We start from the raw sequence: 13,062 nt of genomic DNA on the forward strand, positions 1-13,062 counted from the left end.
GGCTCCATGCTATAGATAGTATAGTGGCTAGCCTACCTTGGGGATGACCAGTCTTTTAAGTGAGTGCTGGGAACCCTAGTGGCAGTAGGGAAAGTTTTAGAAGGATTGACCAAAGAGTTATCCAGGATATACCCAAAGACATTTCTGGCTGGAAAGTGATTAGAGATATTAACTCAGAAATGGTCTCTGGTTCTAGCTTAAAAGACCCTTCTGTCATTACTGAAGTGAACTTGTAATTAGGAGGCGAGTTAGTACAAGTGCTCATCTGGCAGGAGGAAAACAAGAAGGGTTCCAGAAAATGTTACAGAAGGTAAGAGAGAGGAGTGTTTTGGTGCTGTTTTTATTTGGACATATGTACAATACGCACACCAGACGAACTGCTAATGAAAGTCCTGTGGTTAGACTCAGTGGAGAGGTGTGTATTCTGTTCCAGTATTTTTTGTGTATTAATGTTTCTCTTTCCTTTGATCCATTAGTTTTGTTAATAAAACGCTTTTTTCACCATGTTTTTGTGACATTTTATTAATGGTTCATGGACAGGTTTATCCAATATAATATACAAATGTATTAAAAAATGACATAATTTTATAGATCTCTGCACTTTATGGTTAATGGATGACATTATAAATGGTGATGCCATTTCAGATTGGCCTTTTGAATGTTTTTATTGCACAGAAATTGAAGTTTTATATATAAATCCAGTTAATTTAAAATTGATCACCACATAAAATGTTTTAAAATGAAAGATGTTTGGCTGTTCATTGTTAAATAAGACATAAGTCTTCTTATACGAATGGAAAAAGCCAGACTTATATAGAGTTTTCCTGAAAGTTGCCCAATTAATTCATTTAGCCTCCTGTGAGGAACATGGCACTGGTCATCCTTTAAACTACTGACCTTGTGCTTCCTCCATTGAATTTTGTTATTGCAATCAGTTAACTTAAATAAAATAAATAAAACTGCAAGTCTTCTTGTTTTTTGTTCATCACAGCATAATACAGTAATGTCAATATAAGTAAAAATATGTCTATTATATAAAAAAATTACAGGACGAGACAAGTCTTTTTCAGAGAGGTAATTTCAAGTCCCATGAGACAAGACATTGTGCCAAGAGATTTAACCACGCCCAGGGCAGGAAATAAAAGACAAAGAGTAGAATACAAAGTAGAATGTCGTAAAGAAGTTCAAAACCGTTGGCTCTATACATATGCAGAGTAGTTTAGAGATAATGAAAGTACTAAAATTCAAAAGTCTCAAAAAACTGATAGCAGAGATCGAATTAGCGCAAACAAAAGGAAATTATTACTCAGTGAAATAACGGAATAGCGAAAAGAGATTGAATATATATGGACATAGGTGATATGACAGAAGTACTGTATGTAGATATTGGTTCGGCTTTAAAGTTTAAAGTCGAAGACTTGTAGATCGTCTAATTCATGTTGTCGACAGGGAAAAATAGTGTTTCTTCCCAATGAAGAGGCGTATCCGCGAGAATTAAAAGATTTGTTATTTAGTGAAAGTGAAATCCACAAACACTACAGGTAAAATATCCGAATCTACAATAATCTGTTCGCGTTCGCATCATACAATGCTCAAAACATAGATTTACACGATTCAGGACCATACACTATGAGAATCTGTGGTCCCGCAACAATTAAAGCTACTACAAGTTTAATTTCAAAGAAACCACAATTCAGTCAGGTTTATATATACTGTATGATCACGGAGAAGTGATGCAACATAGAATCGAAAGAGTTAAACGATCGGACATATTAGAAATTCTACAGCCAATAATGGATACAAATCCATATGTCCAAAAGTATCGGACTCTACACAAAATTTATCTGAAAACACGGACAAAGAAGTTTTCTTGGATTTTTATATGAATCCGAAAGATCACACATGCATATATAATAAACCAATATGTGACGAATTGTTAGCGATAATAATTTCGAAAGACGGAGATATCAAAGACAGAGTTGATATTTGTGTTTATCCAAAAGCATAGCATGATTCATCACAAGTGGCAGATCCGGGAAATGACTAGCCTGAAGGGCCTGCACGGGGCTGGCGAGCAAAGCGAGCAGGAGGCAGAGCTCAAGAGCATATATTATATACTCTTATATATTCAGAATTCACATATTAAATATTTTATCTTATGATACTATTTTAATATTGATTTTCAGTTCAGATGTAATCTTATTAAGCACATTAGTGCATCACTTTCAGCTTGAGAGAAAGTAAAACATTGTATTAGTTTTGTCCACTGCACTGTCATGGAACAATTCATGGATACATACTGTATAGGCATGGCTTTATATTTGCTTTGGTTTTTGTAGCAATTACATTAGATTTTTATGTTTTTATGTACATCATACTATATAGATTTATTTGTGGTGAAGTACACAGTCCTTATGTAAAAGTCTCATTTTAGGGCATAGTCCCATATTCAGTATGTGTTGAGGCCTAAACAACAACATTGTGTAACAGAAAATTGACCCACAGCTCAGGAAGGTGTTTATTATTAAAAAGGCAATGAAGCAAATGCCTTTATTATGTTTAAAATCAATATTCAAAACACTGGGTTTGTGTTTGCAGTGACTTTTTTTCCTATTTGAATATGTAACATACAGAATTCAGTTGCTTACAAAATGCTTATTCTAAAGTTGGAGAGGTACATTGTTGTTATGCAATTTAATTGACTCACTGTCACTAACAATAAGGGAATTGAAGAACTTGAAGAGCTCTCGGAGGTGTTCAGTCTGAATGGGTTGTGCCTAATTTTGCTTTCAGCTTTCTGAAAGAAGCTATTTGTCCCACTCTTCCATATGCTGAATTGTGCCATTTCCACTGCTAACCTTAACCCATCTATCAATATGGCCATAATCTCTCTTCTGCCTAAACAAGGTAAAGGTTCTATAGAGTCTGCAAATTATTGGTCAATTTTATTAATGAGCTCAGATGTGAAGCTATTGGCTGAAGTATGTGCTCGACGGCTATAGTCAGTGATGCATAAATTAATTTATTCTGACCAGACAGGTGTTATTAAGCCCCAACATAACAACGCTGTCTTCTCTACATTATCCACCCTGAGCCATTTCTTTCATTAAATTTTGCACTAATTGCTTTAGATGCAGAAATGACAAAGAATTGGTGCTTCCTTTGGTGGGTCCAGAGTAAAATGGGCGTCAGGGAAAGCTTCATCAATGTAATTATAACCCTTTATTCATCCCCATCTCTTGTTTTGTTTGCTAATTCAGAACCCCCCCCCCCCCCCCCAACAGATCATATACAGTATTTCAAAGGATTCCAGAAATGGCTGCTCCTCACTCCTCTTCTTTTCAATCTGTCACTTGAGCCTCTTGTTGCAGCTGTCTGTAACGCCAAAAATATTACACCCGCCCATCCCCATCCCCCGTATAAACAGTACTTTCTGAAAAATTCATTATACATAAATGTTGTTCTGTTACATTTGGGAAATGTGTCTTCTAATCTCTTCTATCTCAAAGAAACATCTATCTATTTTTAGAAAGGACCAGGAAAGGAGAAGTAAACAAAAGCCATGCCAAGTTGGTTAACTGGAAATCAAGCCTATCATTCATTTATTGTTTCCATTATATTGATCACCATTATTTTTTTTCTACCTAGCTCCTTTAATTAAACTTAGTGTGGTTGCTTTTATCCTTTCATATAGCAGTACTGATTTTGATTTTATACTAGCAGTGGTCTTTTTGCATTTATAGTTTATGTGTTTTTGTTTATATCAAATTTATTGTTAGGTTGGCATTTAGTAAGTACCTAAGTGATGTGGTTTTATTACTATAGTTGAGAAAGAGGGGATTGTATTTACTGCATTAAATACTTGATGGGTGGTTGTTGGGGTTTTCATTTTTTTGGGATCATTTTTGATATTAAAATAAACAAACTTACATTACATAGTATTTCATATTTCTCTGACACTACAATTTGTCTCTTCATCCTGGTCTGAAACAGCTGATAATGTTACCTTGAGACTTCAACAAAGGTTTTAACTATCTATCTGGTACTTCTTTTAAAAATGTTATGCTTATGAAATTTGAACACTGACCCTGCACAACTAACAACAGCTTTGATCGATACCGTTTTTACATCATTTAAATTGGACTCTTGTCTATGCAAGCTATGGAGCCACCACAAGTGTATTTGGGGTATATTTCTAACTACAAGATAAAATATAGTGCTGTTAAAAATAATGTATTTAATGCAGTCTACTAATTCATGCAATTGAATATATTATAGGGATATGTCTTATTGTTATAAAAATATTTAATAAACAAAAATGTGATAACCAACTCTTTGATGAACTAAAAAATATAAAATTCGCCAACTTTCAAACCAGTTAATGCACGTAAATTAGAACATTAGACCAATATAGACGAGAACAGGCCATTCAGTCCAAGACCGCTCGCCAGCCCTATCCACTTATTTCTTCCAAAAAAACATCAAGTTGAGTTTTGAAGGTCCCTAAAGTCTTACTGTCTACCACACTACTTGGTTGCTTATCCCAATTGTCTATTGTTCCCTGGGTAAAGAAAAATTTCCTAATGTTTGTGCGAAATTTACCCTTAACAAGTTTCCAACTGTGTCCATGTGTTCTTGATGAACTCATTTTAAAATAACAGTCTCGATCCAATGTACTAATTCCCTTCACAATTTTAAACAGTTCAATCATGTCACCTCTTAAACTGTATAGGCTCAGTTCTTTTAATCTTTCCTCATAATTCAACCCCTATAGCCCTGGAATCAGCCTAGTTACTGTTCTCTGGACATTTTCGAGTGCTGCTATGTCCTTTTTGTAGTCTGGAGACCAAAACTGCACATAGTACTCCAGATGTGGCTTCACCAGTGCAATATAAAGCTTGAGCATAACCTCCTTGGACTTGTACTCCACACATTGTGCTATATAATCTAACATTGCGTTTGCCTTCATAATGGCTTCTGAACAGTATCTGGAAGTCGATAGCTTAGAGTCCACTATGACTCCTAAATCATTCTCATAAGGTGTACTCTCGATTATTACGACCACCCATTGTGTATTCAAATGCTATGCCATGCATACATTACTAACTTGCTTGCATATGGCACAATGTTCTTGTGCAGAAGTAAACTAATATGAAATATGTGGTTGTGTCACACATACCCAGACTCACTCATAATGGGGTCACTCTGGAGTTGCCAATTAACCAGTCATGCCTGCTTGTATACTGTGGTCCTTCTTCATTCATAGAGAGCTGAAAACACAGCACACTCTGCACATACGATAACCAGCCTCTTTGAGCTAATTTGATTGTGATAAAACATAACCAGCCCAGTTTCATAATATGGTATGTGGCTGATAGAAAACCATTGCAGTGTTTAATTCAATTTTAGGTTAATATTTTGGAGAAATCAGCACTTGAAAAGAAGCCCGCTCATGGACTTGGTTGTGCTACTTTTTCTGCTATAGACAGGGACAGAATAGCTTTCAGCTTTGCAATATTCCTGAAAAGAATTCTCAATCAAAATATTTTACACATAAGGTTCAAAGGTCAGCGTACTGCAAAATATCTCTTTAATCATTAACTTTAGGTTACAGAGTTTACATGTCTCCAGTGAACAGTGGGCAGTTATGGAGGGTGTTTGTTGACATAGTGTTTATGATGACAGATTAAGTTGAATACAGAAAGTAAAGTTTGTGAAGAAGAAAGTGATTTCTAGTGATTCTAGTTCTAATGATATATTCTAGTTCTAATATTAGTGAAGCATACAAGATGATTTTCCTCATCTGGGGCCTTATGTATAAACAGTGTGTACACACAAAAATGTTGCGTACACCCATTTCCATGCTCACATCGCGATGTATAAAAACTAAACTTGGTGTAAAGCCACGCACATTTTCACGCTAGCTCAAACCGTTGTGTACGCAAGTTCTCCACTCGGTTTTGCAAACTGGCGGCACTCAGCATCAAAGCAGTGCTTTTCTTCCAGTGTGGTTTCCCTTTCTTTTTTAGATTCACATCCCTGACGCGGCTTTATCAAATACATTGAAATTAACTGCATATTGTTTATTAGTTTAAGGCATGATTGTAATTAACCTGTAACAGTGGTCCACGGAATTGACAAACTATTCCAAATACCACAGCTGCTTTAGCATTGTTACTCTCAAGTATTTATCCCACTGTATCTGATTGTGGAATCACAGCTCTACAGCAGCTGTTCGGAAAGAGAATTCTCAGTATACAGCATCAAGCACATGCTGCCTCAGCCATGATGTCTATTTGAACCGTTCTCATACGACAAACGCTTCAGAACCTTTCCTGTAGGCACATCGAAGTTCAAAAACAGTTTCATCCCAAGAACTATAAATGCACTCAATCAGTCCATCAAGTGCTCCTTGTAGAGTACAATTACCTCACTGTAAACTTGTGATACGGTTATAATATTGCACAACCTGAGCCACTTTATAAAGCGCATATTTACATATGATGACGATATAATTTTTAAGATGAAATGCAGCAAAATATGTTATTACATTATACAGATAACATGTTAACATTATTTAAATAACCTATATTGTTAATAATTAAACATGTGAGGGGCACGGTGTCACAGTGCTAGCGACGAGCTGGTGTCCATTCAGGGATTGTTCCTGCCTCACGTTGTATTCTTGCTGGGGACTGGCGCGACACTGGATGGATAGATGGATAGAATAATTAAACATATACTACGAAGATATTTCAATGTTCCTTAAAAGTTTTGAAGAATTGGCGTTCTAAGCCTACAGATGGTTTGACATCTATTACAGAGCTGATCGTTTGGCAATTGGTTATTTGTTAGATGATCGTTTGGCAATTGGTTATTTGTTGAAAGAAAAGGAAGGACAGGAATTGGAGGTTAGTATGTTTGAAAGAGACCATACTGCTGCAATAAATTATTTCATCGAAGGTCGCGCACGGCGCAGCAAACATCTTGCAGGAGGCAGGAACAATCACTGTGCCACCATGTTCCCATGTTTAATACAAGCTTTAATTCCTATCATCATGAAAATTATATCAAATATACATCTCAGTATTTAAATTATTCAGAGAGCTCTAATATCACGAATGTAATGGATTCTGTGTCCTGTCAGAGAAAGAGAAAACCTGTTTAAGAATCACGTAGTGATTCACGCACATAGAGCACATAGAAGAACAAATACAATACAAAGTATTTAACGTGCTACTTTAGTTACAATGGTATTTGAGAAAATAGTAAATTAAAGATTTAAAAATGAAGTTTATGATGTTCTACTTTAATGACAAAATAATCTACGTGATTAAAGTGGAAATTTCGAGATTAAAGTTGACATTTTCAGCTTTTTTTTCCCACTGTATACCTATTTTTTTTTCTCTGTACCCTAATAAGCTTTCATATGACACTGAGATGGTGGGCTATGACTTGCCTTTTCACGGCGACTTTGATATCTGACATCTTTTTTATTTTTGGGCACTGTGCGACTTTGTGAATTTGAACTTTTCGAGTTTCTCCAACACTCTATGTCACTCGATCAACTTCCTTTTGTTGTTTATACCATTGGCTTTTGCCATTGTCTTTTCACAGAACGCTGAGCTTAATGGCTATTTATATTGATTTGGATATTCAAAAAGGCGTAATTCTGGGAGGAGTTGGGGAGTGGCAGCACATGCATTACTTTTCACACTGACCGGGAGTTATGGAGCGGAAGAACGTGGAAGTTGGCGTACGCATAGATTCATGCATCTGGATTTTTTTAAGCGTATGCACATTTCCGCTTTTGTCCGTACACCATGTTTTAGTGTGAATTCTATGCACGGTGTTATGCATGAGGCCCCTGTTAACTTGTGATGGTACATCTAAATGTACCTGGTATTGTAAGAGTGCTGGGCAACTTTCAAAGTTGTCGTTTACATCTTTCCAGGGTATAAGACTGATGTATGACATACAGATGATCCCTTACAGAATTTCAGTCTGCTCATAAGCGGTAACACATTAGCTATAATTGTGACTGAGCCAAACAGACATGCATAGTAATTCATAAAGCAGTACACACTATTTCTGTTGTTTTGGGGTTGTCCGAACACCTATTGCATGCTCTCACTCTCTGTGTAGTAACTATTTGTATCTCTGCTCCTCCTAAGCTTTGATACTACATACTGGTTTTTATGAGGTTCCTCCAAGACAGCTAGGTGGAGTCCAAACCACAATTCAAGCCCAAAGGCCCTCTACGCCCAAAGTCCATAGCTGGCTTCCATGGTCATATCTGTCAGAATACAATAGAATCACTTTCTGATTTTTCAGATCTTTTCAGGGCTGCAAGTGGCAAAATTTGTTATATAAACTTTCCCTGATAGGAATGGCTTTGGAGCAGAGCTTAAAGTGTGCCAGTACTCTCTGGTGTGTACTGTAGTACCATCACTTCTTCCAACTTCTACTTAAGAGTAACAGCAGCTGTTCTTAGCGCACAGGTGAGAACCACTATGCTATATTGGTGGTGCATAAAGCTTCACCAGAACTCTTTGACTGAATGTTATTGTATCACCATAAACAGAGTACTGCCAGTAATTTGGTTCTACTTCAAGCATGGCTTTTGTGATAAACATGGGTGGTAGAAAATGAAAAAGCATACTATTGGAGTGTTTTGAAGTGCTTTGCCTTGGTGCAGGATGCTGTGTGCTGTACAAATTAAGGCTGAAAACCTCACAAACCTTAAAATTTACCAGCAATCACCAAAAATTGGCCTACAACCTATTTCGGTCCAAAGAACATTAAAGGTTGAAAAGTGCCAACAATCACAGTGGGCATGCAAGTGTCAGTCCACACAATGCAAAACAACAGCTGTTAAGATGATGTTGCAAAGGAAAACAGCTTTGGGAACAAACTCAGTAAAACACAAAAAGAAGCCCAAGTTAATCTCATTGAAACTGGCATGTCTACAAGGCTATGTGACACACCATGGTTCAGAAAATGTGCTATTCCTCTCCACCCAAAACTTAACATGCAATGTGTTCTATGCTATCCTAATAGATGCTATGGTAGGAATGTAGAAAATGAATTTTATAATGGAGAAAGAAGCGGTCTTAGTTTTACAGTATTAGGCTACTTCCGCCATCTCCTATTTGCTTTACTCCAGTTAAATTTATTTTGCATGTAAAAGCAAAGTTTTTTAACAAATAGTTATTTCTGAACACATTAAGCCTGCAGTTCTCTCTGTTACTCAAAACTGAACTCTATAATATATTCTCTTTAACCATACCATAATTACTAAAACTGAAATCAATATATATATATATATATATATATATATATATATATATATATATATATATATATATATATAACTTTCAAAGATGCAAACATGCATATCCAATAAATTTAAAATTATTTAAATACGTGAAAAATTTAAAATAGTAGCATAACTTGCGGAAACAGTGATATCAGCTGATGGAAAACAATGGAAACTAAAAGTAACTTTCTGTTGTTTATTGTTAAAATACACAAGAAATGTGTAACAAAATACAAATATTTATTTTTAAAAGCCTTTTCCTATGTACAAATAGCTGTACATGTACATGTTTTTTATAGGAACTGGGGGTTGCATTGTATTCATTGGGTGGCTATGCTAATTTTACGGGACTTACGAACAAATTGTACTTGCCGATGCCCTCTTCGAATGGAACTTGTTCATATGTAGGGGACTTACTGTATTACTGTATGTAAATATATATATATATATATATATATTTTAAAAAAAATCTTGGAAGGCTTGGTAGGAGAAGATACGTGATTTTCTCGGAGACACATTAATGTCCTGCTAGAGAAACTTTAACGTCCTGTGAGACAAGGCAATGAGACAAAAGGACAGCTGCTGTACAGGCTTTTAAATGATCGACGTGCAGCATGACAAGCAAAAAATGCAGCTCGGCAACAGCAGCAGCAGCAGCAGCAAGCCAGCAGCTGATCCAACCACAACGTGAGTGGCAGAGATATGAAGTGGCTGGCGTGTAGCGCGCCCGCCCCGGGGGGTGGGTGGCTGAGCAAAGCGAGCAGGGTGCAAAGCCCCATGTGTGTATATATATATATATATATATATATATATATATATATATATATATATATATATATATATAGGGGATGGAGCCAGGAGGCGGCGGATGACCAGAAGTCCCTCCCCGTGGCAGGCGAGGGATTGGATATTGTGTGTCGTGTTCCCGTCAATGATTGGTCAGAGGCAGGACTGGTGACCATCCATCCCGAGCTGGGGGAGGACCTGATGAAAGGTGGAAGAAAGCTCCACAGTGGGCAGCCGGCGAGTAGGACTGAGCAAAAAGGTAAGTCCTCTGCCGGCTGATGCTCTGTTTGTGCCTGCGGCTTGGCGTGACCTGGAGGTTTCTCTTCGGTTTGTCAAGTCGTTTTACCAGGTGTTACACGATCTTTGAGACTTCATAGTCGAGCTGGAGGGGAAGGTGATCGCGCAGCATCAGACACTATGACAGTGGGCGGTGCAACACAGTGCTGGAATCTCTGGCCGGAGGATTGTGGCGGTGCGGGTAAGAGAGACCTGTGCCGTAAAAAGAAATGGAGATGCGAGCGAATGCGTCCCGTTATTGTGCGGTTCCGGTGAGTAGCCACATCTCCGACAGTGGAGGCGACACGGAGGGCTGATCGCGTGGCAGGGGTAGACCCAATACAGTCTCACATCACTCCACAGGGGGCGCAGATGGCGAGGGGTCTCTTCCTTTCCTATAGGGAGACTCAAGCCATCAGGGTGCCCAAGAGGAAAAGGAAGAAACAGAGGAGTGAAGCCAGCTCTTCCCACAAAGTGAGACATGAGCCCGTGAGCTCACGTCCGGTTTACGGCCCGCCCTCTGCAGGAGCAGAGGGAAACCCCAAAGTCAGCGGTGAAGACGAGAATGCGAGCGGTCCCGTTGGACAACCCGAGGGAGGGGGCACAGAGCGAGCACTGAGGTATTGGCCACCAGGGTGCCGGCTGAATGGGGGAGCGTTGGCCCTTTGGCTTAGTGGAGGACGCCAGGGCAACATCTCTGCCCCTGTCTCTGCTTTGTGTATTGCAGGACTGGACCCTGGATGTGCAAGAATGGGAACTGCTTCATGGGAGGCCTGCCCTCGCAGGGCGGTCTGTTGCACCCAACGAGTCTCCGCTGGTGATGGGGCAGTGTGGCAGGAGGCTGGAGGGGAGACCCAGCCAGGACGCTTGGAAGGACCGGGAGGCGGGTTATTCATTCCCCAGGCCACGACGGGGCAACTGCCCCGGATAAAAGAAGGGACCACAGGGATGGAGCCAGGAGGCTCAAACCCATTGGGGCACGTGGCCACCGCCAGAGGGCACCCCGAGCATAGTGGAGCCCGGGAAACCTGCACTTCCGCCACACCTGGGCAGGTGGAGGAAGAACCATCCAGGGGACACCCGGAGTGCCTCCGGGTGCTCATGCGGCACATCCGCCAGACCAGGAAGTGCCGTCGGAAGGTCATCAATATATATATATATATAAACAGCTTCAACTCACCATCCACATTTATTTACAATCAAAAATGCACAAACCACCAATACCACACCAATATACAGTCCATTCCCTTCCTTGCTGCCCAGCCCATCCACCTCCACTCATCCTCAGGGTTTGTCCACTCCTTCCTGTCGACTCTGGCCCCCTCAATGGAGTGAGGCAGCTCCAATTATTCAGGTCCCGGGAGTGTTCCAGGTGGCTCATCAGTATTACCTGGAATCACTCCCAGGTGCGCTGGAGGTCCTCTACAGGACTCAGCAGCTCCCCCTGGCGGCCCCCATGGAACTCAACAGGGCTTCACCAAACTCCAGTTCCCAGCATGCCATGGGGGAATCCATGGTGCCACAGCTGCCATAGCTGCCCTCTACTGTCCCCAGGGGAGGTACTTCCTCATCAATGCCCTCTCCCCTGGTCCTTCCACTTTGTTGGCGTTTGTGAAATAAAAACTAAAATACAACTAAAAAATACATTATGAAGAAAAATACTAAAACTAAACTGAATTTACAAGAAAGATCAGAATTAAAAACTAGTATAAGAAGGCAAAACAATAATAACATTGGATCTGCATACAAAAGTAGTAACAGTTTTAATGTTAGTAGTATAAAACAGTTGAACCAGGCAATGGAGCTCTACCAGACTTACCCCGCTCAAAATGTATAGTTTTTCAGGTAAAAATTCTCTAAAATCTTTGACATGAACTGAACAAATATCACATTTTGGACATGAACAACGTATGTTTCTTGTTATTTTCTTTAATAAATTAGCTTTGTTACATGTTGTGTTGGTATAGCGGTTAGTACTGTTGTCTGGGCTGAAATACAAGCCTGGTTGCTACCTATGTGAAATCTTAACATTGTTTTTGTGTCTGTGTGGATTTTATCCTGGGTTCTCTGGTTTTTTCCTATTACGATGTTGGACCAATGCAAATAAATGTTTGTGTGAGTTTGCCCAGCAATGTACCTGAGGTTGAAGGGTACCAACCCTGAAATAGAAAAGTAGGTTAGGAAATGCCATTTATGATAAGCTTTTCATGGACAGCATGCTGCATGCATAATTTTTCCTTTATTCATCACAGAAATCACATTGGTAGTTTACATTTTTGCCAAGTGCGTGTACACATGCTGATATCAGTCAGTGATTGTTTCTGTGTGTATATGAATGATTGTACAGCAAATTGTCTTTTAAGGACATCTTAATAAGAGCACAGTCATATTTTGAACATAGAAGTAAATGGACATCATATGTCAACATACTTTACCTTAACTTTTCTATTGTTGTTTTCCTGTTTGTAAACAGAAACTTAATTAGTGATTTCTTCTTCAAAAAGAAGCCAGTTGCAGCAGTGATTAGCATTAGAATAGTCACCAGTATGCCAATTGTTATTCTGCTGTCATCTAAAAAAAGAAAAACAAGTTCAAGTTTTACACTAATATGCAGCAATATTGTGCCTTATACAGTAATCCCTCCTCCATCGCGGGGGTTGCGTTCCAGAGCCACCCACGAA

The 13,062-nt window shown here is 39.0% G+C and overlaps 1 protein-coding gene across 1 annotated transcript in view; it reads right to left on the reverse strand.

Annotated features, from left to right (window-relative positions):
* The window catches only part of LOC114646896 (disintegrin and metalloproteinase domain-containing protein 12), a 604,012-nt gene that overhangs the window by 45,706 nt on the left and 545,244 nt on the right, over positions 1–13,062 (reverse strand). The window contains 1 exon segment of the mRNA XM_028795286.2: positions 12,817–12,952. Within this exon segment, the coding sequence (XP_028651119.2) occupies positions 12,817–12,952 (136 nt within the window).

This window comes from Erpetoichthys calabaricus, chromosome 2 (assembly GCF_900747795.2).
Source record: "Erpetoichthys calabaricus chromosome 2, fErpCal1.3, whole genome shotgun sequence".
Taxonomy (NCBI): Eukaryota; Metazoa; Chordata; class Cladistia; order Polypteriformes; family Polypteridae; genus Erpetoichthys; species Erpetoichthys calabaricus.